Below are 25,431 nucleotides of genomic sequence, written 5' to 3' on the forward strand. Positions count from 1 at the left end.
TGTTCAGCATCTTAGCTGTGGAGGGCAGTGTCACTGGCCCTCATATGTGGGATCCGAACCGGGGCCCTCTGGCGTCCCAAGCCAGCTCTTAACCAACGCACCACTCGGCCGGCCCAGCTCTGCTAGTTTTATGGCCTTGAAGAAGTCGCTCAGTGTTTCTAGGCCTCAGTGTCCTCATCTGTAAAATGGGGGTATTAGGACCCACCTTTTAGGGGGTCAGGAGGACGAGACAAGATGAAGCAGGTGAAGAGCTTGTCACATGCCCAGTGTGAGATGGTGTGCTGGCGATATGGAGACAGCTGGTATTGTTGTTGTTATCGTTCATGGCTTGTGCGATCCCTGGTCACCTCTAAATGATTGAAAATTAGACATTCGTATCTACATTAGTGAGCAATATTGTAGGCACAAAGCCTGGGCCTGGTCAGCCTTGCCGTGTTAGCCTACTAAGCATTTATAAAGCACCCCTCTCCCCGAGGCGTGTAGCAAGAACATGGCTCCTGCCTTCAGGGAGTGTCACCAGGAGGTGATGAGGAACCACACTGGGTAGAGGTGAGCAGGTGAACAGATGCAGCCAGGCTGGCCGTGTGGGGGCTGCAAGGATGACACGTAGGGTAAGAGGCTATTGGACGTGCTCAGCTGCTCACCCCTCCTCCCCTACTAAGAATTAGCGGTAAATAAATGTGAGAAGAGACTTGTAGGCCAGAGGCTGGCAACATTTTTTTTTCCTCTAAAAGCCACATAGTAAATATTTTAGGCTTCTCCAGCCACAGTCTGTTGCAACCACTCCACTGTGCCATTGTAGGGCAAAAGCAGCTATAGACTGAGGTAAATGAATGAGCGTGGCTGTGTGCCAATAAAACTTTATTTACAAAAACAAGTGGTGGGCCGGACGTATGCCCATCCCTGCTCTCACCAAAAGGAATAGATGACAGGAGCCCAGAGTTGCTGAGTGGCCTGGTGAGTCCCGAGCATTGGAGGACTGCGTATTGGCATGTTACCTGCATCGTGCAGGGCCGCCCTCGTCTGCAGAGGATGTTGTCTGGGAGGTAAAGCGGGGAGGACATGATCAGATTTCCACTTGAGAATTAGAACTGACTCTGGGACCTTGGTGGCGGTGGTGGCTGGACTGGAAGGAGCCGAGGCTGGAGGCTGTTAGTCGTCGTCCGGGAGGTGGTGCAGCGTGAAGCAGGCAGTGTGATGGGGATGGAGAGATTCTGGGTCCATCAGCCATGGACCTAGAGGGGGAGCCTCTGTCCCTGGGGGAGACCCCATGCAGGTCCCAGCCCCGCACCCCAGGACCTCCGCCTCTCTGTGTGTGAACTTGAGGGAGGTGCTGTGTTCACTGTCCTGCCAGGGTTGTGGGGCTCGGCTGGGAGTAGTGACCCCCAGGGACCCTCTCTTTCAGATGTAAATGAGTGCGACAGCAGCCCCTGTAGCCAGGAGTGTGCCAACGTCTACGGCTCCTACCAGTGCTACTGCCGCCGAGGATACCAGCTCAGCGACGTGGACGGGGTCACCTGCGAAGGTGAGGACACCCGCTCACGGGAGAGCACCCTCCACACCCCCTTCTGCTTAGTGCCCTTTCAGGCTGGCAGGTGGTTTGTTTTTCCCTCTAACTGAGATTTATTGGGGTGCACTTTACCCACCATTGACAGTGAGGTTTGGAAAGGGACAGTGCCACTCACCAAATGTTTCTTTAATAACGCTTACCAGTGGTGATTGCCGTGTGTGCAGGGGCCCCAAGCGGGGCTTGGCGGTGCTGTGTGACGCAGGGGTGAGGAGGGGCCGCCCATGGCCCTGACTCGCAGCTCTGCCTCACCCAGCCTCGGCCCTGCTCCCCTGTAGCACAGGAGTTCACCCCAGACTCACTAGGTTATTAGAGGATGAAACCTGGTGCCGACTCAGAGTGCTGCTTCGTACAGTGCCTGGCACAGCGAGGTGCTTAAAGGGCGACTGGTCAGATTATTACTATTTGCATGTAAGGGATATTCTTTATTAGCTCAGTTATAATAAGGAGCATTAGGTCATGCTTGCACCTGTCCTGGGTGTCCTTCTCAAGCCCTTGGCCTATCCCCTCTGCTCAGCCCCCTGTTCTGCCGCCTTCCCGACACATGCACACTTCACACCAGGAATTTTCTGTGTGGCCCTCGGCTAGATCCTACCCTCTCTGGGCCTCAGTTTCCCCTTCTGACGTGATGGTCTCTGAGGCTGCCACAGCCCCAGCACTTTGAGGCTTCCTATGTCCAGCTGGCCCTGGGCAGCTACCCTCCCAAGCCCCAGCCTGACCCACTGGGGTGACGGGGCCCGGCCAGGGTCCACACAGGATGCTGAGGGTGGGCTTTGCCATCGCAGACATCGATGAGTGCGCCCTGCCCACCGGCGGCCACATCTGCTCCTACCGCTGTGTCAACATCCCTGGAAGCTTCCAGTGCAGCTGCCCCCCGTCTGGATACAGGCTGGCCCCCAATGGCCGCAACTGCCAAGGTGAGTGTGGTGGAACTCCCCGGGTCGCACAGGCTGTACTTGGGGCTCTGCAGTGTTGGGGGTTTGAGGCCAGGCAGTCCCCAGCTGGGGGGAAGTGCTTCCCTGACTCAGGGGCCACACTACAGATGGGGTGCATTTGGAAAGGGGAGGGGAGGCCTGCGTGCACCCCGGTCCCTCACACCTACCCCACCCAGCACACCTGTCTTCAGGGGTTCTGAGCCCTCCATCCCTGCTCTCGGCATCCCTGAGGGGCCTGGAACAGGGGATGACAGCCGTCAGGAAGATGTCTGCCAGGGAGGAAATGTGAGGTCTGTGCCCCGAAGACCAGTGCCGTTGGTTCAATCTTTCATTGTCATCCAACAAACCCTTGCTGTGGGCCAAACCCTGCCGGGCATTAAGGGCCAACAGTAAGCAGATGGCAGCGGCCTCTGTGCCAAGACGCCCAGGCCAGGGGAAGGTGTGGTCTGGGCGTGTGACAACCCGGGGTCTCTGTATATATGGACACTATGGCTGTGAGGGTTCCACCGGGGCTGGGGGAGGGGTCAGCTCCAGCATGGGCTAAATTAGGGGGGCCACTCGGCTCCCATCTCTAAGAACACTCTAGGAGTCATCCTGCGACCTGTAACCGTTCTTTTGGTAACAGAGTGGGTGCTGACTAGATATTTGTGAATGAACGATCCTGGAACGGAAAGGTTGACTCACCTCCAGGAACGGGCCCAGAAGCTGAGTCCCATGGGGTCTGTGCAGCCCCTTCCTCATGAGCCCCCTCATAGGGCTGGTGGCCCAGAGGCTCCAGAGTCCCCCGGGTTCTGCAGATGTCATTTCTGGTCATGAAGAAGGTGACTTTGATCTGAGGCAGCAGCTGTGGCATTTCCTGGGTGGGACCCACTCAGCTGGTCCTGAGCTCTGGGTGGGAGTCGCTTTGTTTTCACATTTCTGATGGAGCAGATGACTTTCTGGCTCCTGGCCGGGCTCCCTCACCGCAGCCTGGGGTCCTGCCAGACACAGCAAAAACACATTCCTGAGCCTGAGCCTTTGAGATTCTCAGTGTTGTTTTTGCCACCAAGGTCAGGCATTTGGCACCTCTTAACAGATGTCTCCTGGGGGGTGGCTCCCCAGGTCCACGGCCCAGCCCAGACATGACCCACTTCGGACACTGGGCATGACGTAGAATCTCATTAAGCGTCGGTTTGCTCATCTGTAACATGGGGCTCGTAGCTTCCTCTCTTTCCTCGTTAGGATGTTACGAGTCACACGTGAGGTGAGGGTGATGCCCCTCGGGAGCCATGGAGAGGTGCTGGCTGGTTAGAGCACAGACCTTGGTGCCAGCCTGCCTAGGTTCCAAGCTCAGCTCCGCCACTTTCACTTACAAAATGTGTGGCCTTAGGCGTGTCACTGAACCTCGGAGCTCCTCCCTAAAATGAGGATAGTAACAGTACTTGCCTCACTGAATTGTTAGGAGAATAAAGAGAATTCTGCAAAGCACTTCCAGGGCCAACAGAGTGTTTGCTGATACAATTGTTATGCCTATTCCAGGGACTGTGAATACTAAGTGAATACTCTATAAACAGCCTATAAATAAGAGAGCTGGCACAGGGCACTGCTCCAGAGAGCAGCCAGTGGAGGGCAAGGATGGCACGATGCTCACCCCGACCCTGGCTGGTAGGAGACCTGAGCAGCCCTGGCTGTGGGTGGAGGCTGCTCGGGTGGCCTTGGCCTTCACCGTGCTGCCTTGGGGTCTCTCGCAGACATCGACGAGTGTGTGACCGGCATCCACAACTGCTCCATCAACGAGACCTGCTTCAACATCCAGGGCGGCTTCCGCTGCCTGGCCTTCGATTGCCCTGAGAACTACCGCCGCTCCGCAGACACGTAAGTCCCTCGGCCCACGGTTGTCTGTGTGTGTCAGCCTTCCTGGGGGTCCGGCTCCCAACCTGGGCAGGTGGTGAATGAGCTGTGCCCTTCCATGGGGGTCTCAGGAAACTTGAGCACCCCTGGTTCTCAGGCCCCTAGATGCCATTGAGGGTGTTCTCAGGAACCAAGCTAGTGACTCCAAATGAGCTAAAAGTCAGCGGGCCTGCTGTCAGACCAGCCTGTGTGCGGAGCCTGGCAGAAGCCTCAACCTTCTCGCCACCCAGTGTGAACCTTGCACAGGGGAGAGCTCTCTGGGCCTCAGTTTCCTCGCCTGTAAGACGCAGATGTCAGGCGTGCTCTGACTCGTGACAGGAGCCACGACTCCAGGTGGATTGACACGACTTGTTGAGCATCAACATCTGATGAACCCACCTGAAAGCCAGATTCTGTCGAACCCAGTGCATTTGTGGGAATAGCACGGAAGATTCTGTGTCCTCAATTTGAAGCTGTGTGTCCACATGTCATTGGAAGCTCACTCGCTTCCAGGCCACTGGGACGTCTGCTGGGGTGTCGAGGCCCCTTCCTCAGGGAGCAGTGAGGACCCTCTGGTCTCACCGCACACCATCTCACCCCTCATTTTGTTTGGAAACTCTCATTCAGTGCCAGTCAGTCATTTCAGGAGAAGCTGCTTGGTGGGAGCCAATCTCAGGCGTGTAGACACCTGACCCACCCCTCCCTCTAGCCCCTGGAAGTGCTCAAAGCCAGCACACAGCCAGGCTGACTGTGACTTAGCCTCTTGACCTTGAGCCTGCTCCTCCTGCCGGAGGGTCAGTGACTTGGATGGTGCATCAGGCCCCAGGGTCCACTTGCTCAGCCTGAGGGCCTTGGCTCTGGGTTCTGGCCCAGCCTCCAGGTTGTCGAAACCCAGAGAAGGAGATGTTCAGACACCCCCAGTCTCCCGGCCGCCCTTTGTGTTCCTCTCAACCTCAGAGCCTCGCCACCTCCCCAGGCCAGCTCTGTTCCCCCAGCTTGTGTTTTGTCTGCTTGGAAACCCAATACCTTGCTTCGTTCCAGGGCCCCAGCTAGGGAAAAGCCACTCGAGAGCTGGGTTTGTGAGTATGCGGCGTTCGAAAGAGCTTGTGGGCTATGCAGGTGGTGGCACTCCGCTGAGCCGGTAACAAAGGCCGTGTCCTCGTTTTGAGGCTGTGCTGCCCTTTGTCATTATAAGGCCCCTCGCTCCCAGAGCTTTGTCCGCATCTGGGTTTGAGGACCCTGGGAAGGCCAGCTATCTGCGGTCAACCTCTAACTCACACAGAACTATGAAAGCAGAAGAGGGGATGCTGCCCGGTGCAGGGTCTTCATGCCTGCTAAGCCCTAGGGCGGGCAGGTTGGCATTGCTCGCTGAGGTTGCTTCTCCTCAGGTTGACATGCACTCTGGAAGCCTTTGCCAACCCTCAGTGCTGGAGAAACTCACTTAACTCGTCTGCGGGATGTTCACTGTGAGCCTACTGTGTGCAGGCACCTGGGCAGACAGTGGGCCTGTAAAGGCTCTTAGCCCCTCCCACTAGGAGCACATGCAAAAAAAACCAAAACCAGCAATGGCTGCAGAGTGCAGAGGTGCTGAGACCAGGGAGGGCTCCCACATGGCAGGGGAGGGGGCAGGGGATGCCTGGAATAGGCGATGCTTGAATGAGGGGGGAAGGAGGAACTGAGTTAGGCAGGGAGGGAGGGAGTGGAGGGCGGGACTGCAGCAGGGGTGTGGACACGCATTAAACGGGAAGGAAGGAGTTCCCAGCAATGAAGTGGGGTGTTTGGCAAGGAACAGCATCGCGATCACCGAGGGGTTGGTGCTCCAAGGCCTGATCTGTCCCCATCCCATGGGTTCATCAGCCTGTCTCCTGGGGCTGATGAAGACAGGGCTTGTCATCCTTTATAAGTAAGGGCAGGAAGTGGGCACCTACCCACAGCAAAGGCGAGAGGGGCAGCATGAGGCCCCAAAAGGCCTCTCCAGGCAGATGGCTGAGACAGTCACATCCATTCCTGCTCGTTAGTGCCACCTAGTGGCCTGAGCGGAAGCTGGGTGGAGAATGGAGCTGGAAGAGGAGTGTGCCCAGGGCTGAGGGTCCGGATCTGAGCAGGGCCAAGTGAGCCAAACGCCACCCCCACCCCACCCCCGCCGTGTCCCCATGACTGTTCTCACCTCATGGGGATGCTGAGGTGCTGAGGCATTCAGGAAGGGTCCTGGCGATGGAGTCAGGCTCGCTTGGGTTTGCCTCCCAGCTCAGTCCATTCCAGGTCCCTTGACCTTGACCTTGAGTAGGTCCTGAGAGCATCTCAGAGCCTCCATGTCCTCAGCTCTACAGGGGATGAGGATGTCACCCTCCCGGGTTCCTATAGGGTGACGTGTGACTATGAGGCTGAGCCCACTCCGTAAAGCTTGCTCTGGGTTCAGCTTTGGTGGGGTGTGTGGGTGGGCACCCCGAGGCATATGTTACTGCCAGTATGATGGCTCTCCCATTCCTTGGTGCCGTGACCTCGTATCAGTCTCTTGGCCACCCAGGGGCTCTTTCTGCATCTGTAATGCCTGCTTAGCAAGGCCTTGACTAGTGAGGATTGGCAGTAACGAGCTCCGGATAGGTGCCCAACCCAGTGCCAGCATTGGTGCTTAGAAAACAGTGGTGAGGAGGGTGATCGTAAGCTAGCCTGTGTTCCTCTCAGGACACAGCAAATCGGGACATGGCGGTCCTTAAGGATAGCTGCAGCTCTTGCTCTGCTCTGCGCTGACTGTGACTGGCTGAGTCGTTCTGCCCTCTGATGGGAATATGAGACATGGCTCCTGAAGGGCTCTGTGGTCATGAGGCCACCACGGCCACTCACAGGAATCTCTCTGGTTACGGTTTTCCGCTTTTTTGACCCCTGATGGGGAATCATGGACCCCCCAGGAGGCCAGCATTGTACGTAGGAAGTGTGGGCCAGGCCTGGAATCCCACACTGAGGGGCCTTGGAGGGTCTTATCCTGGCTGCCCCCTCCCAGTCAGGGGAGTTACTCTGGGACCATGGGAGCACCGACAATTTAGTATGAACATAGTGCTCAAGTCACGTAAACCGACGTGAGCAAAATGGAGACCGGAGCTTCAGAGTGGGAGGGGCCAACCTTCTCAGCCCCGCTAATCCCTCAGACTGGACTTTTCTACGTTACAGCCCATTTCCTTCCTCCTCAAACACCCTCGTAAAGAATTTAGTTCGTGACTTTCAGAAAGCAATTTGTAAAATCTGAAAAATCTGTATTAGAAAGGACCTGGTGGCCAGTACTTCTCTGATTAGCATCCAACAAGGGCGGCTCATTCCAGGGGCCTTGACAGGCAAGATGTAAGATTGTCTCGCGCTCTCGCGCGCTCTCTCTGGGCCTCAGCCTCACCTCTCTCTCCACACAGTCTCCTTCTGGGCAGTGTCCTGGGTGGCTGAGGGGTGGTAACTGGGGCATGACCCAGCCGACTGGGCCACACGCCACAGGGCTGGGCCTCGCGGACCAACAGGCTGTTAAGATGCTGACCACACAGTTCCCTCCTGCCCGCAGGAGGAAAGTTCAAAGTGTCCCAGAGCCTGGGATTGGACGGAAAACCCTCTCTTTACCCCCCAGCAGGGCCGACCCCTGAGACTCGTGGTCTTGGAAGCCAGAGCGAGGCGAGGCTGGGCGGCCTTGGTTGGCACAGCTCTCAGCCTGAGGGTGTAATGCGGGTGGCCAGAGTGGCCATGTGTCCCAGGGCCTTGATGATCTTTTTTCTCTGGTCTGTGGTAGCTTTCAGTAATTACATTTTCATGGAATTTGGGGTGTTCTGATCAAATTTGTTGAACTGAAAAATTGGGGCCCATTTTTCTCTTGTGCTTGATGAGATGGAAATGCCAGCCTGGGCGCCTGGGGCCTGGCCCTCCTCTGCTCTGTAATAAATGTGGTGACAACAGCCCCTCGTGCATCTAGATACACCGGCTAACGGAGACTTTTGTGCCCTTCCCAGTCTGATAGTTTGCCAGATACAGTAATTCTATTTTCTGGGCTGTGTCAAGTTTAGGGTAGAGCAGGCTAGGACAATTGAAGTTGAAACTGATCAGGAAAATCAGGGTCGTATTTATGTGTACACATTTACTAAACACATAGTGGGTGTTGAGCCTGTGCCGGGTACTGGAGGTACAGCCACAGCCCTGCCCTTGGGAAGTGAGTGGTCTGGAAGGAGCCAGGCCCAGAAATGCCCAGTGTGAGGAGGGGCGTGGGGTGCTCTGGCTACCGACTCTGGGTCCGGGAGTGTGGAAGCCATCGAGGAGGAAGGACTGTCCGTCTCTCTCGTGTGTGATGGCTGCGGGAGCTATACCGAACATCACACACACCTTTCATTTCGTCCTTGCCTTCCGCACACACTGGGGCGATGCTTCCACATGGCAAATCACAGCCCTGTCCGTGGACAAAAGTGGGAAAGCTTAACTCACGCAGAGAGATTCTAGCGCCACCTGCTGGCCAGACCCACCAGGCCCTTCCTAAAGCAGGTGTGTGTGTGTGTGGTGTGTGTGTGTGTGTGGGGTGTGTGTGTGTGTGTGTGTGTGTGTGTGTGTGTGTGTGTGTGTGTGTGGTGTGTGTGTGTGGTGTGTGTGGGGTGTGTGTGGTGTGTGTGGTGTGGTGTGTGTGTGTGTGTGTGTGGTGTGTGGTCATGGACTCACTGAGCTGCTGTCTTCCCATCAGTCGAGTAAGGAGAACGATATGGGTCAATGAACTGCGCAAGTGGAAGGAGAAGCTTTGATGGACCAGCAGATGTCGGGCCCCATCCCTCAGAGTCTCCCACATCACCGGGAGCACTCCCTCCCACTTGCCCTGGACCCTAGGTGTCTCTGGGCTCGGGCTGCCTCTCAGCAGCACCCATGCCTACCGTCTTTCCTACCTCTCCCTCAGCCTTTGGGCCCCGTCCGACGCATGACTCCCCTCTTCTGTGTTCCTGACCCTCACATCCCTTTAGTACTATGGCGCCCTTCTCCAGGGCTGTTCTTTCTAGGAGCTCAGAATAGTATACGGTCAAGCAAATGACAGGATTGCTGTCAGTCCTGACATAGGATGCAAAAAGAGACCACGCTCCCAAATGCGAGTGTAAGATAAGCCCAAGTAACCCAGCATGAGGCATGGAAACTTACAAAGCTGGAAGGGAGACGTGGTGGAACCCGAGGAGAGTAGATACTCCTGCCTGGAGAGTCCAAACCCAGTCAAGATGGCTGAGCTGCTGGGGCACACACTGCTCAGTCCTATGGCGCTCTGCACCTTGACTTTCCTTCCTGTCTTCAGAGTGTAGTGGGCCTGACGTTCAGGTGGCAGAAGGCAGTCCCTGTCCCCATCCTCTCACAGGAAGTCAGAACCTGTCTCCATCTCCATCACGGAAATTTAGAGCCTATCTCCATCCTGTCACAAGAAGTTAAAACCTATCCTCATCGTGTCACTGGAATTTAGGAACTATCACCATCCTGTCACAGGAAATTACTATAACTGGGAATTAAAACCTGCTTCCATCCTGTCATGGGAAGTTAGAACCTATCTCCATCTCCATTCCAAGCCCTGGCTGGCCCTGTGGACACCGAAGGACCTGGGCCTGGAGCACAAGGCCTAGTGAGGGGGGATGGGGAACAGTTCTCACGACCCGAGCACCAATCTGGCTTCCTCACTTTGTGACCCTTGGAAAGGCCACTGACTCTTTCAGCCTCGGTTTCCTCATCTGAAAAATGGCACCCAACCCACCCTCACGGTGCAGTTTTGGTGGTCACACTAGACAATGCGTGATGAGGAATAGCAAAGCACTTGATAGATGGCAGCCGCCCTCATTGCTAGTGCTGGAGATGGTCACTTCCAGGGTCATCTCTGCAACCCACCCAGGAGCCTTGTGTAGCCCTGACCGCTGATGGGACAGGGGCCAGGAGCCTGGATGACACTCAGAGGGCAGGGCGTGCCTGGTGAGTGCGGCCCGGGGTGGGGCTCTGCCAGTGAGAAGGGGACACACCTCACTCCGGGCGCAACCCTTGAGCCCAGCCGCCCAGCGCCCCCTGAGGGTGTTGGAAGAGGCTAGTGCCTGAGTCCGCGGCCCGGAGGTCCACGGCACCTCCCACAGGTGAGTGAGGGGTGCTCTTCCCGTTGACCGGATTGGCCGGAGGGGCGGCGGGGGGCCGTGCCCAGGGAGCCCACGCTTGCCCTGCTCTCTGTTGCCCCCCCGCTTGCTGAGTTTGCCCTAACCCTCTTCTTGTCTCTCTGTCCACTTTTCTTGCAGCCGCTGTGAGCGCTTGCCTTGCCATGAGAATCAGGAGTGCCACAAGCTGCCTCTGAGAATAACCTACTACCACCTCTCTTTCCCCACCAACATCCAAGTGCCCGCAGTGGTTTTCCGCATGGGCCCCTCCAGTTCCGTCCCCGGGGACAGCATGCAGCTGGCCATCACCAGCGGCAATGAGGAGGGCTTTTTCAGCACCCGGAAGGTGAACCCCCACAGTGGGGTGGTGGCCCTCACCAAGCCCGTCCCTGAGCCCAGGGACTTGCTCCTGACCGTCAAGATGGACCTCTATCGCCACGGCACCGTCAGCTCCTTTGTGGCCAAGCTTTTCATCTTTGTGTCCGCAGAGCTCTGAGCACTTGCTTCGGGCCGTGGGGGCTCCCTCTTGCTTTCCTAACCCTCTTCGCCGGGATTTTAATAAAGTGTAGCAGGCGATCCCACACCACATGCCTCGCGTGCCTTGGTTTTATTTGGCGTGGTTGGGAGCCTCTGCTGCTTCTCACCCTGGGGTGAGCCTCACTTGCCACTGCCTGGTGCCCCCAGGGGGGTGACCGAGGGGTGTTTTCCATAAGGGGGTACGTGCCTGGGCGTGTCTGCCAATGGAAGTCACTTAATATACCGCCAGGGACTCCAGGCAAGGGGAGAACAAGGCCTGGGTCTACCATTTCAGATGAATTCTCTCCTCTCCATTTTGTGTTGTGTTGAGCCCAGAAGACAAGGTGATGTTTGTTTGAGAAGGGTCCTCAGAGATTAGTGAGCTCCGTCCCCTCTCATTTTACAAATGTGGAAACTGAGGCCCAGAGAAAGAGGAAGGGCTTGGCCAAGGTGACATGGCCTGTTTCTGGCAGAGTCGGGCGTCTGTCCCAGCTTGGTTTCCTTGCTATTGCTTGGAGCTGAGCGTCTCACGGAGGCAAAAAAGCTCCAACGGGAGGTTCAGGCCTCCCTTTTCTATTGGTCGTGACGAGAAGCCCGACCTCGTGGTGAAAAAACACTGAACACAATTGGCAGCAGCTTTTGTCTAAGCGAGGCCAGTGCATCCACTGAGGATGCTGGTCCTGGGCCGGGAGGAGGCAGAGGACGGCCCAGGCACGGCTCATGGGAACCAGCAAGTGTGCACGAGGTCCCTCACATGCACTGCCTCCCATCCTGCGAGGCAGGTGTGTCATCCTCATAGCGACTCTGAGAGGTAGAGCGAGCAACTTGTCCAGGACCACACAGCCCCTATTCGAACCTCTGTTGACTCTGCAGCTCCGACTGTTCCATTCTGTCACAATACCTCCAATGTTGGCTTTGAACCACCTGCCTCTCTCCATCTCCACCATGAGTCCAGCCAAGCCACTGTACAAGTCCCCAACGTGCCCTTCAAGGTCCTGCATGATGTAGTCCTTGTGTGCATCTCCAGCCCAACCTCATATTGTTCTCCCTTGCTTGCTTCCTTCAGGCCACAGTGACAGGCTCTTTGCTGCCTCAGGCCCTTTGCACCTGCTTTGCACCCTTGGCCTGAATGTTGGTTAAACTTCAGCTTAAGTGTTCTTTTCTCAGAGAGACCTTCCTTGGTGTCTTGCGTTTATGTTTCTTCTGTCCAACTTACAGTACTTCCTTCTTGATGCTTATTATCACACTTTGCAGTTCCCATTTACCTGTGTTTTTCATTTGTCTTCCCCACCATCCAGAAAGCTCCGAGGGACCAAATCTGTCTCATTCGGTGCATATCCCTAGCTCCTAGCAAGGTGCCTAGCGCACAGTAGGTACTTTGTCCATGGATTGTTTTGGAGATTACATGAAGTTACACTTGATGCCCTGTCTGGTATATGGCAGGCAGTCAATATGTGTTGGTTTGTTCACTCATTAGAAGGTATTTGAGCATTTATTTGGATCTTGATTTCAATGTGGAGTGAAGGTTTAGAGGGCTTGGACGTATCCATGGTCACTGATATGTACAGCTGCCATCACTTCTGTACTAAACCAAACTCCCAAGGGGAAATGATAATAATGATGATAATAATGATAACAGCTAACACTTGCATACTGCTTACTGTGGGCAAGGACTGTCCCAAGCACTTAACTGATCCTCATAGTGGCCTCGTGAGAAAAGTACTGTTACGATTCCCATTTCACAATGAAGATGTGGAAGGTTAAGTCACTTGCCCAAAGTTCCACAGCTGGTATCAGGGGGGCCGGGATTCAAACCAAGGCAGGCTGACTCCGGGGTCTGTGTTCTGAACCCTTGCCCCAGCTGCCTCAAATGCTGTGCAGAGGGCAGGGTTACTGGGACTAGTTCATGCTGGTTAGGTTATTATTCTAGTCTCACCTCAGAAAACCCTGGATACAAGCCCGGTAATTCCCAAGTACAAAACAGGCTATTTTGTTAGCTAAAGAAGGAGGCAGTGTGGTGGAGAGGAAAGCTGTGAGGATGAAGTGAGATGTGTCCACAATGTCTAGTGTAGAGAATCTGGGAAGATGGGGAGATGCAGCATATAGTTTCTGAAGCTCTCTGGATCCCAACCAAAACACACACACACACAACAACTAGATAAGAAAAATGTTAAAGTCCATAGAAAACATTTACAACTAAAGGTGGCGCTGTATCCCCCACGAACCCTTAAATATAGTTAATGCCCATGTGCATGGTATTGGCATCCAGGCAGGAGAAAGGAGTGGGAGACCCCACAAGAGTCCACAGGTATTCCCTACAAAGTTCAATAGACCAGTTTGGGGACAGCAGCTGAGACTGGGAGGCACTGTGCTCACCCTAGTGGCCAGTGTGTGCAAGGGGCTCATGGAAGAATTAAAGGGATGGAGCAACTTAGTCCCTAGAGATTCTTGAAACTGAGCCACTAGGCTTCCCTTAAGGTCAGGATCTCACACTGTGCAAAAAAAAAAAATTGCTGGAAATGAAGTAGAAAATTGTGTAGGAATGAGACAATAGGGAGTACGGAGCAAGAAGGTCCAGGTAATGTAGAGGAACATCAGAAAGCAAGCTGCCAAAAACAACAGATGAGGGTGCTCTGGGAAGTCAGAAAAGCCACTGTGAGCCATAATTCTTACTTAGATGTCAAGAAAACTAGTTTCACATAAAAATGTTTAATCAAAAACTATCAAGGTTAAATGCCGTACAAAGTTTCTGTAGGAAAACAAACATCATAAAGAATAGAATGACATCCCTTTGGGTATACACCAGAAAGATATGTTCACAGATTAGATCAAAATCATAACCTATATCAAAACAAAATAAAATCACTAAGAAAATGATCAAAAATAGAAGACAAATGTAAGTCAGAATTAGGAAAAAACTCAGGAGCCAAGATTATGCATAAACGTCACGTATGATTTTCTATGAGATAATGTATTTTTCCCCCTTTGAGGAAAATAAAAGAATTAGGAAAAACTGAGAAACGAAGTGTTGGAACTCAGGAAATAATTTAAAATTAAAGCAAAAGACAATTTCAGAAATAAATACTTAAGAGAAGAAGAAGCTGAAGAGAAGAAAAATTTTATAAATTAAAAACAAAATAACAAAAGAGATGGAAAGGCTTGAAGAGAAAGTGACAGATATTGAAGACAGTCAAATGAGACCCACCATACAGGTAACAGAAATCTCTAAAGAACTAACCCAAAAAAAGGGGGGGAATAAACACTAAAAATGATAACTCAAGAAACTTTACAGAAATAATTTTTAAAAAGGATTTGAAATTCCATATTGAAAGGACACACAACATACCTGAACATATCTACTCAGAGCAACCAACACAAAACATGGTCTAGTAAAATTATTGGACTTTAAAGAAAAAAAACAAACTATGGGCATCATACAAAAATGGCAAGTGACTTCTAAGGGAAAACATTATATTATCATCGGACTTTTTCACAGCAAGGTTTATACCAGAAGAAAATGAATGATTAGGTGCTCAAGAAAATGTAACACCAGGATTTTATACCCAGAAAAACTGGCTTTTGTATACAAAGGGCACAAACTATTTTCAACATGCCAAATTATCGACATGCAAACATTAAATATAGTTACTCAGAGAACTAATACTAAATGAGTGTTACAAGAAAAAAAATATATAGTATAACTTGCTATATGCTCAGATAGTATAGATATAGCACATCTATTTAAAATTGATAGGTAGAATGGAGAGAACATAACCCCCAAAAAATTATTAATATAAGTAATTAGAGGTGGTTATTTTAGTATTGTTATTCTGAGACTACTGTGTCAGAATATGGAATAAGTTAAACAAATAATTATGGGATATTCTATCATCTCCTATGTTCTTATGAATCAGGATTCTGGTATGGAAGACAGGGGATTCCTTTGTACTACAGAAGAGATTAAGTAAAAAATGGTGCGGTCCTTGTTTTGAATCGGAAATAATAGTATGCACTCGTGATGTATTTGTCGTCTTTAAAAATGTCCACTGAAGAGGCCTAGAAACAAAGAATGTCCCTGCTATCCAGACTGAGGTCTTGAAATACCATTTCCACTGAAAAACAAAACAAAAGCCAAACCCAAGGCTTCTTGGAGAAATAGCTGGGGCAGTAAAAGTACCAGGTGAGGCCGCACCACCTTGTCAGAGCAGACAGCAAGAGAACTCTCAAAAGCTACTGGGTCCAGGACCAAGGACTCAGGAGCCGACCTGATTTTGCTTCTGGCCAAAGATGGGAAAACTTGAGCTCCAGCAAAGGACAATGATGGCAACGCATTGAAATCCATGAAATAGTTCAAGTCCTTGAGTTCATACTGATATTTTTAAAACCCATTAGTAACCTCTGGATGATGATAGTGAGCTAGTTCGTTATCCTAAAAACTGGTCAATACAAGGGAAGAATCAAACACGGATCTTGCTTTTCCTCTATGAGCCATGTCCCCTGGTAACCAGATAGCATATAAGGGAAAGCATCATTTTACAGAAGTATTCCAAGTAATAAGTGAAAAAGACATGGAAGAATCAGCCTATAAGCAATCCTTGGTGTATCAGTGGGTTTAGGCCTAGAGCATCAACAGCTGCTGACATCACAGAAAGAGAGATGACCAGACACCACATGCCCCCTGATGGAAGACGTGCCACCGACTGTCATCTTGCCAAAGGGACTGGGCCTGCATCTGATCAGGCGTCTGAGCCAGCTGCCAATGTGCGGGAAACGCAGAGGACAGAGGGACACGCTGGACTGCACCGTGTGACTGACTCAGCAAATCCAGATATTGGAAGCTTACAGCTCAAAGGTTTCTGGTTCCTTAGCAGATAAACTGTGGGAAATGAAGACGATGGAGATGAAACCTGCAGATGAAAAAGGACTTAGAAGACATCAAACTTTTTAATGGATGCGTCTAAATGATCATGTCCCGAGATGCACACTTGTGTGATAGAAACAATAAAGAAATCCAGGTAGGCGATTGCTAGGAGACTTTGGATAGGGGTGACTTTGGGGGTACAGGAAGGGGTTGAAATTGGTGTGGGGCACATGAAGGGGCCTCAGGTGGCTGATGAGATCTATATCTTGACTTGAGTGGTGATTATAAAGGCATTTGCTTTATAATACCCAAACCATAGCCTTGCTTTGTGTAGCATTCATTTGCATTTGTGTTTTAAGATAAAGAGGTTTTAAAAATATGTCTAGCGCAATGCATGGAACAAACTGCCTCTTCTCCCTCCTCCCCACCTGTCACATGACACTGTAGATTTGACTTCTTTGCTGGGCACCAGGCAGGGCACTTTATATAAATGCTCCCTCATCTATGACCTGTGCGACCCAACCAGCCAAGTGCTCCACAAGACAGGACTTCCTTGGTGTCCCCAGCGCCTGGCACCTAGCAGGCACTCAAAACATACTTGTTGAGAGAGTGAATGAACGCACGTGTTTTGCTCCTGTAGAAACTGGAGCGCAGTTCGTACATTTGGCAAACAGCCAAGCCTCACTTATGCCCAGCGAAGGCAGATGGAAACTGGGGTGTGTCTCTGGCATTGGGGTCCTGATCCTGTTTGCAGGAAGGGCCCTGAGGCATCCTCACGGAGCAGCCGGGCTGTGGGGGCCACTGCAGTGTTCCGATGGAGCCGACTCAGAGCCAGCCGCTCCCTCCTGGCCACCTCCCTGGACCCTGGTCTCTCTAGGGGTGCTGGTTCCAGCTTTCTCATTTGCTCCTGTGTTCTGGTTCCCCTCAGGCTCCGCCAAGAGAAGACGGACACCGTCCGCTGCATCAAGTCCTGCCGTCCCAACGATGTCACCTGCGTGTTGGACCCCGTGCACACCATCTCCCACACCGTCGTCTCGCTGCCCACCTTCCGAGAGTTCACCCGCCCAGAAGGTGAGGAGCGACTCCCACAGTCTGGAATTGGCATGGGGTCCCAGGGGAGGCCATCGTCTGGGAGAGCTCCCTGTGAGGCGGCTACTCCTGAGTAAGATGTGGATTTGGGGTTTGAAGTGTAGAGCTCCCCCTACCTCTACCCCACATGTCCTCCCTGTTCCCAGACTGCACGGCACCATGCTGCCCACCCCCGGCTCCCAGTTCAGGGGTCTCTTCTTACGGGTAACCATCGTTCAGCAAGTAGTAATTAAGTATTGATTCTGTGCCAATCATTCTGTGCTGGGAAGTCAGGGAGGGCCTCCAGAAAGAAGTGACTTCCATGCTGGGGCCTCGGGGGGCAATAGGAGGTAACCTAGTGAAAGTGGGGAGCAGGGAGAGAGGAGGGAGCCAAGCAGAGCGGAACACGTCTCGGGGTAAGTGGGGAATGTAGGTGTTTGAGGAACTAAACCTGGTTTTTCTGGCTGGAGCAGTAGAGGCTCGGCCAGAGACGAGCTCAAGGATAAATGAGAGCCTGAACTTGGAGTTGGGACTTTAACATCACCCTGGACACCAGAGGATAGACAGCCGGAGGGGCTAGACTGGATCCAGGAGTCAAGGGTTCAGTGTTCCCATGCCCGCCCCTGCCTGCAGGGGGCGCCTGGCCCTGCCCTGTGGAGGGGGGGGGGTCATAGTGCCCATTCACTAGGGCGGGGCCAGGGGCACGGGTGCCGGGCAGATGGCTGTGAATGGGGCGCTGCTCTGTACACCTTGCTTTGGGGGGTGCAGGTGCAGCCCATGTGCCAGGGCTGGTGTGGCCTGCAGCCGCCCCCTTCCTCTGTGCAATCTTCATCCCTGGCCTTCAGGGGAGCTCACCAGGATCGATTCATTCACCAAATGTGGACTGTGCCTCCCCTGTGTCCAGCGCAGGGCACGGCTCTGGGAAACAGGGATAAGAAAGAGGCCTCCGACCCTCTCAGGGAAGACGCACAGTTGAGCCAGCATGACCACACCCTGTGTTCACCCACCGTGACTGGGTCCTGTGGGCGCACGTGCCAGGACCTGTGATTGGTGGCATGGGCACGAGAGGCTCCCCAAGGATGTGGTTGCCTGAAGGAGCAGGTGGCCAGCCCCCCAACCCACTAATTCATTCCTCTTGAAACGGGGAGGTACAGAATCTTTCCAGGGTGGCACTGACTTGGGTCGGAGAAAATCACTGACTGGTGTTTGCCTTGTGCCAAATGACGGGTTCCACCAAACCACATATAAATCCTTCGCGAAACCCTAACGGCTGGTTCTGTGGCCTCTCGGCCAGCGCTGATCTAAGTTGGTTCTACAGGGTGTTGACCGTGGCTAGAGACACCTGTTAGCATCTCAGGCCCAGGAGATCCGGACCTTGACCTTTGGCACTGAAAGGACCCTTAGTGGGCACTGGCGAGCTGCCTCCTTCACTTTGCAGATGAGGAAAATGAGGCCCAGAGAGAGGGTGCTCCCAAGAGGGCCCAGAGCCAGCATAGAAGCAGCTGCCCCACTTCACATCAAGTGGTCTGGGAGGTGGACACAGCCACCAAACTGCCCAGCCCACCCTGAGAAGGGCTTTGTCTGACCCATATCGCCGTGGGCAGACCAGCCTACTCCCTTGCCCTTCCCTTTGTCCCCTCATGCACCCCCCTTCCCTGTCCCCCCAGCTTCATGAAGATTCATGGCTAATTACTAGCTACTGCTCAGTGCTGGCGCTGCCACTGATTAGCTCCAAGACCTCAGGGAAGAGCCTAAATTTCTCCAGGCTTCAGCTACCCCATTGGTAGGGAGGGGAGATAGGCTGTAACCTAGGACCCCTCCAGCTTCTCCATGCAGGGTTCCCTCCTGTTGGGCTCTCATTCCCCGAGGATGCGTTTCTAGGGTCGGGGGCCCAGTGCTGCACCCCTTCCCATGCCGGCCTTCGCTCTCACAGAGATCATCTTTCTGCGAGCCATCACGCCAGCGTATGCCACCAACCAGGCTGACATCATCTTCGACATAACGGAAGGGAACCTGCGGGACTCCTTTGACATCTTGAAGCGCTACATGGAGGGCATGACCGTGGGTGAGTGGCTGAGACGTCCAGGTCTGTCTAGACGCCTTCTTGTCCTCCCAACCTGTTGTGCCCATTGGGCGGGCAAACCTCTCTGGACCAGCCCAGCTCCCTTCGGAGTCCCCTTCCTACATCTGACCCCACTCATCCTTCAGGGCCCGGCTAGAACTCCCAGCGAATCCCAGCATGAGGAGCGCCAGGGTGGTAGAGCCTGCCTGGGACTCGCCCCCGCTGTGCCACTGGCTCCCCAGGCGACTCCTGGGAGCCTAGTCTCCCCACCTGTAAATGGGCGCGTTAGCTAGATCACTGCATCTCACGACCGTGAATTTCAGATGAGATCGCACAGGTGGAGCGCTCGTCTCAGGGCTGGGCTCAGTCCCCCAGTCACTGGGAGCTGATGTGACGGAAGGAATAGCAAAAAGGGGGTCGGGACCTGCACTCTGGTGTCACCTGGGCTTCCCTTGTCCGTGTCGGCTCATTGTCCCCTCCCGCGTGTCAGTCCCTTAGAGGACCGAGGCCACGTCATGGCACATACATGGGCACAGCCCTCTGACCCGGGAGCCCTTTGGAGCCTTCCCTCTGAGGACGCAGTGCCTTGGGCGCACACAGGAGGGGTGGGGCTGGTGAGAGTTGCAGGAGGTGGCGGCTGAGAGGCTTCTCAGGTGAGGGGGGAGGAGGGGAAAAGGGCACTGGCAGAGAGCAGGCGCAGAAAGCCGGGGCGTTTGGGAAACTGGTTCACAGCACCTTCCTGAACTGTCACCGTTTAAAGAATTTAAACTCATGGGGGATGATAATGATCACAGCTGCCATTTTGGACTTCGATTTAGACTCTGAACTTTTTCAAAGCAGCTGAGCGACCGAGGGCCAGGCTCTGTCCTCACCTGGGCCTGTTTCCCCGCTGAGAACGGGGGAGGGGAGGAGTGGCTCAGTGGTCTCCTAGGCCCTGGATTCCGTGAGGTCTTGAACCAGAACCCAAGTCCACCCCGTTGGCCCCCTGAGCGGAGCATTTTGGAACATGGCCTCTAGGTGGCGCTGTTGGATCTTAGAACTCCGGTCGCTGAAGCCCCAAACCCGACCGTTGTTAAACTGGCAGCTGTAGACTGGGAATCGTTATTTCCTTGTTGCCAGAGAGCCATTTATAGCAACTTTACAAGCTCTTAAATGGGTTTGCGTGTTGTAAACATGACTGAGTCATTTGGGGGCTCCCCACCCCCAGCCTCCTCCTCCGCTGGTTGGCAGCAGGAATAATTAGTTAATTACAATTAATGCTACATTAGCCCTCGCTGGGATCTCAAGGGGAGGGCATGCAGTGTGTGGCTGTCAGCAGTCATAAAATGTGCTGTTTGCCCTGGAGTCACTAACCACTCTCGTCTCAGTATCCCCCACTGTTAGATAAAGAGACCCTCCAGGGACCTTCAGGCACTTGGGAATGAGAACAGGCAAGAGGAATTAGGGTCACAACTTGTCCAGCCTACAGTGTGTGCTGGGGCGGAGGGAGGGGCGTGACCAGCCTGACCACAATCGCACCCAGAAACCCACCTCACGCCAGCCCTGTGCTTAATGCTGGGCCTGTAGGTGTAGCTAGGACACGGCCACCCTGGAGCGGTAGAACCGCTTAGAACCTCAGGAGCTGGTATCAGAACCTTCCTGAGCCCTCACCTGTACCAAGCCCTGGGCCAGGCGCTGTGGATACAGAGTTAGGGTGGTACCTGGGCTGCTTTGCATTCCAGCAGGGGAGAGAGACGGCCCGGTACACAGATCATGAAAATAGGACGCTGAAACAAGCGTGTGCAGAGACAGGGACCAGCCTCCGCGGCCTTCCAGAGTGTTCCTGGGGCTGGGTTCCCTGTAATGTTTGCACCTTCAGCTCTCAGCTAAATCCTCCCTTTGGTGACCCAAGCCAAAGGGCCGGGCAGTGGCCGGGCCCAGACCCAGTGCCCACCAGCACATTTTTATAGCTAAATCTACACTCCAAACAGAACGAACTGGGAGGCTCTGTTTTCTGGCTTCCCATCCACTGGGGCAGATAATCCTGGCCTGGCATAGCGACCTTAGGACCACCTCTGCCAACTCCTTTTGTAGAGGGGGAATCTCAGGACCAGAGAGGTGAGGGGGCTGCCAGTGTTCTCACCGTGATCAGGCGGAGTGGGGAACGGAACAGATCCCCTGAGTGTGAGAGGCGACCACAGGTGCCGCCCCCGTTTCCTGGGAATGGAATGTGGACAAGGCCACAGCGACAGAGCAGCTGTCCCTCACTGCGCTTGGTCACACGGCCCTGGTCTGTGGACTTCCGGGCTGGCGCTGCAGGCGGGAGGGCCCAGGCTGGCCCTTGGGAATTCGCCCTGCTCTAGTCCAGCCTCCTGCGTGGGCCTGGCCTCTTCCACTTCTTAGTGTGTTTGCGAGATGCCCCACCTGGCTGGGCTCCTGGAGTTTGCCATGTCCCCAGTGAAGGACCAAGGCCAGAGCGGTCAATGTCTCGCTGAGGTGGCAGCTGGGCCGTGTTTCTGGTTGGGCTCTGGTCTCTATACCCGCCGGTTGCTGCCTTATTTCACTGCCTGGAGTCTCTTCCCTTGGTTTTCTTACCCTCCTTGCCTCCCCTCTTCTGCCCCAAATAACTTCTGTGCACCCCAGGAGCTTCCGGACCTCTGGGGGTAGCCACCCTGCGCTCACTGGCCTTACACATGGGTGTGTGCTGTGACTCCAGGTCCGTCCTCCTGCGATGGACAGCTCTGCCGCTGGACTTGAGCACAGCGTGAGCAGCCTGGGAACCGCCGTGGCCAACCTCGTGTACCCCAGAGTCCCCACTCGGTCCCCACAAATCCCTGTAGAGACAGGTGGGGTTGTCTCCCTTGGGTGAGGGAGGGAACTGAGTAAATGACTTTGGGAGACTGAGCAACTGAAAACCTGCAGGCCTGGGGTATTTGGGAATTTGTTTTTAGGGGTGCAATTCTCATTTCAAACATCTTAGACAGAAACCCTTTACGTCATTGGAGAGGGAAAAGCGTTTTCTGGGGCTGCTCACGCCTCCCATTTGCTGTGCCCTGCAGGGCCTGGCGGGTGGGGAGTGGCTCCCTGCCCACTGAGAGCCAGCATGAAGCCCCAATGCTTCCTACAGCACCTACCTTCTCACAGGTGTTAGCTGAACACCTGCCCGCTCTAGGCCACGCCCTGTGCCAACACTGGGCACCAGGGTCAGGAAGGCTTCCTGGAAGAGGTGAGGTCTGAGCTGAGTCTCAACGCATATAAAGGAGCAATTAACACTTAGTGGGCGCCAGGATGCCAGGAGCAGGCGTTTCATCGCTGCCACAGCCCTGTGACGTGGGGGCGTATCCGCATTACTGGATGAGGGCCAAAGAGGGCAGGAGGCTCCCCTGGGGCCACTCAGTGCTTGGGGGCAGAGTGGGCCTAGAGCCCTGTGTTCCCCGAACACCCAGAGCTGCAGCCCACAGATGGCTGCTGCTTGGGCAAAGTTGCTACGAGTTTGGGTGTCCCAGGAAAATAACTAGTGTACAAGCCACCAGGACCCCAAGGCGGCTGCCTTCCTTCTCCACTAAACCCCTTCCTGCCAATAACAAAAGAAGAAAGTGCCCTGAGTCGACTAAGAACCTAAAAGGGCCAGGCCTTCCCCTAATGTGTCCTCTAAAACCCAGGTCTTAGCGGGGAGAAGGGCAGCTCTGGAGCAGGGCTGGGCCTGCTGCCTGTGCGAAGCCCTGGACAGCCGTCTCGTTGCATTCCTCTTTAACCAGCTTTCAGCGAAAAATGAAGAATGCATTTCAATCTGTGCAAAAGTGCTCTATTAGCGCCCCGGTATTCTCGGGGCACTCCAAAGCCTTCCTCGTCCAGCTCCGATCCTTTCTTCACTCTGCAGGGTACCGGCTGTAATGGGGGTGCTTGGGGAAGGGGGTTTTCAGGTAATAGCTTCTGAGTCCCGGTGTTACCTTTTCAGGGATCCTGGAAATAGACAAATGTAGATTTCATGTAGATTTCATTCAGATGGGAGTGACAGTTTCAGATGCCCCCCTGTCTCTAGAAGCACTCCTCTCTTCCAGTTCTGATTAACTAGTGGAGGTCTGCAAGGAGCTAACGTTGGCGCACTAGCTTTACTCCTTTGTGGCCGAGCTCAGGGTGAACATCAGCCTTGGGGCTATCGGGAGTCGCAGGGCTTAGGGGCGGACAGGCCTGGAGGGCACTGCGGCTACAGTTAACTGGCTCATCCATCCCACAGTGCCTCTGGAGCCCTACTATGTGCTGGGTGAAGAGGATGCAGCCTCTGCCTCTGGGGAGGATGACAGTCCCGAGAGCGACAGGGGGGTGCAGTGAGAGATGCTGTGGGTGCAGAGCCTGGGCCTGCCCCTGCCTGGGCAACTCGAGGCAGGCTACATGGGGGAGATGGCACCTGGGCTGGCTTGCCATTGACCAGGTGAAGAATCAGAGGGTGTCCCAGGACCTCGTGCCTTCCTCAGCGTGGTGGTGTTTTGAACCTCATCTCTTGACCATATAGACTTGAAAAGGGGTCTTTACTTATAAAGCGTGGCCTTGAAGCTTTGAGATGATCATTCCTACAGGAATTGTCAAGTGCCAACCCAAGTCTTGCTCAGTTCCTCAACTTCAGTGCCAGTGCAGGTCAGCAGCTCTCAACTGTAACATCTCAACGTCCTGGGGCTTGGAATATTGTCACACTCGCTTTTCACTGACCCGGGGACCTCCCACCCCAGTGCCAAATGCAGGTTGGGCTTTTAGCTCCCGTGACTGCACGCTACACACACACACACACACACACACACACACACACACACACACACACACCAGCTCTCGCTCTACTCCCTCCCCTGGTTCCCACTGAGTCTTGTCCATCCTGTGCCTTGCTGAGACTCTGTCGCCCCATCACCGAGCCTTCCCGGCAGTCCAAAAAACACTTGGAGCCCCTGTGAGCCAAGCCTGGGGAGGCTGATATTATTGAGAGACACACATCCCATGCCCTTGGGATCGCCCAGCCCCGTGCGGGTGACAGACGCCAACCCAGATCCTTCTAATTGTGCATGGAATGTGTTGGACGTGCAGAGGACAGGCAGACCAGTTGGCCTCACGGAGCAGTCGAGGGAGACTCTTGAAAGAGGTAACGCAAGTGTTGGGTCCTGACAGCCAGGTAGGAGTGAGCCAGGCGCAGAGGCACTCGTGGCCCAGGGGCAGCAGGGTGAGGGCACCGTGCAGTTTGGTGCTACTGGGCATTCAGGATGCACCAGCAAGGGCGAGAGGACAGGCTGCGAGGGGCCACGGGGTCTGGGGTCTTGGACCCCCTTCCCCTTGTGAGTAAGGAACCCCTTCAAGTCTCTGTGGTTCAAACACCACCAAGCTGAGAGAGGGAACGGGGCCCTTGAACGTCACTCTGCTTCTTTGCCGGGCCAGTGACAGCTACTCTTGCTCACAAATGCTGGCCGAGTGGGAGCCCCGGGCTGGGCAGGAGCCTCTCTGGCCAGAAGTGTGCTTTAATGATGACCTGCAAATCTGAAAAGAAATTCAGACCTCACTCCATGTTGTGAATTCATTTCTGGGAAAGCCCTCCAGGCTGACTCAGCGTGCACGCAGGGCTGAGTGCGTGTGTGTGAGTGTATACGGGATGAGTGTGTGTGTGTGGCTGAGTGCGAGCGTACATGGGTGTGTGTGTGAGTTTAGGTGGGGGCGAGTGTATGCGGGTATATGCAGGTGTGGCTTCATGTGTACATGTGCGTGGGGGTGGGGACGCATGTGTATGCACACAGGGTTTGATTTCTGAGGTGTTGATACTCACTGGCGTGGAGAAAGGGAGGCCCTGTAGTATCGAGGCCTGGCCTTGTGTCCCCAGACCAAGGCCATCCTGGGCCCAGGGACAGGATTTGGAGATTGTGTTCACAGATCACTTGTGGGTGGACGAGTCGCCTGGCGTCCCCGTGTACATTCACTCACCCCCATGCACAGAGCCCTTCGCAGCCTCTGAATTGTTAGATCCTCACGTGGCCTTGTGGGACAACACCCAGGGGTGCTGGGCTGGCATCACTGCTTATATAAAAAAGACAATGAGGAGCTGGCCTGGTGTCCCACGGCCGGCAGTCAGAGCTGCAGTTGGCAAGGAGGTGTGCAAATCCAAGTCTGTTCTCCGTCACTCCCCAGGCAGCTCAGAGGGCCCCTGGGTCCCCAAGAGACTGGAGGGTTCCTGACCTCAGGCTAGCTGGCCGCGTGGCAGCCAGTCCTGCACCCAGGAAGGTCTAAGCGGATGGAGCCCGATGGTTGTCCGGCCCCCCTCAGAGATGGTTATCTATTATACATTAGGTTTAGGAGGGATGGGCCCTAATTATAGACGCCAGTTAATGTAATTAGATGAACCAATTATGTGGAAGCTCCTAGCAGTGCCTGGCGCACCATAGGTGTGCAGGGTGTCGATACTGATGGGCACCCAAACCCTTTCC

General features: G+C 54.2%; 1 protein-coding gene across 2 annotated transcripts in view; it reads left to right on the forward strand.

Annotated features, from left to right (window-relative positions):
- FBLN1 (fibulin 1) overlaps nucleotides 1–25,431 on the forward strand; it is a 78,834-nt gene that overhangs the window by 39,197 nt on the left and 14,206 nt on the right. Inside the window, exons 12-16 of one of the 2 annotated variants that reach the window (XM_019651725.1) lie at nucleotides 1,406–1,525; nucleotides 2,353–2,484; nucleotides 4,233–4,356; nucleotides 16,796–16,938; nucleotides 18,869–19,000. In XM_019651725.1, coding sequence (XP_019507270.1) covers nucleotides 1,406–1,525; nucleotides 2,353–2,484; nucleotides 4,233–4,356; nucleotides 16,796–16,938; nucleotides 18,869–19,000 — 651 coding nt within the window. Of the gene's footprint in view, nucleotides 1–1,405; nucleotides 1,526–2,352; nucleotides 2,485–4,232; nucleotides 4,357–10,631; nucleotides 11,079–16,795; nucleotides 16,939–18,868; nucleotides 19,001–25,431 lie in introns of those variants that run through there. The other variant, XM_019651726.1, reaches the window with a different exon arrangement.

Source organism: Hipposideros armiger, unplaced genomic scaffold, assembly GCF_001890085.2.
Source record: "Hipposideros armiger isolate ML-2016 unplaced genomic scaffold, ASM189008v1 scaffold_164, whole genome shotgun sequence".
NCBI classification, from domain to species: Eukaryota; Metazoa; Chordata; class Mammalia; order Chiroptera; family Hipposideridae; genus Hipposideros; species Hipposideros armiger.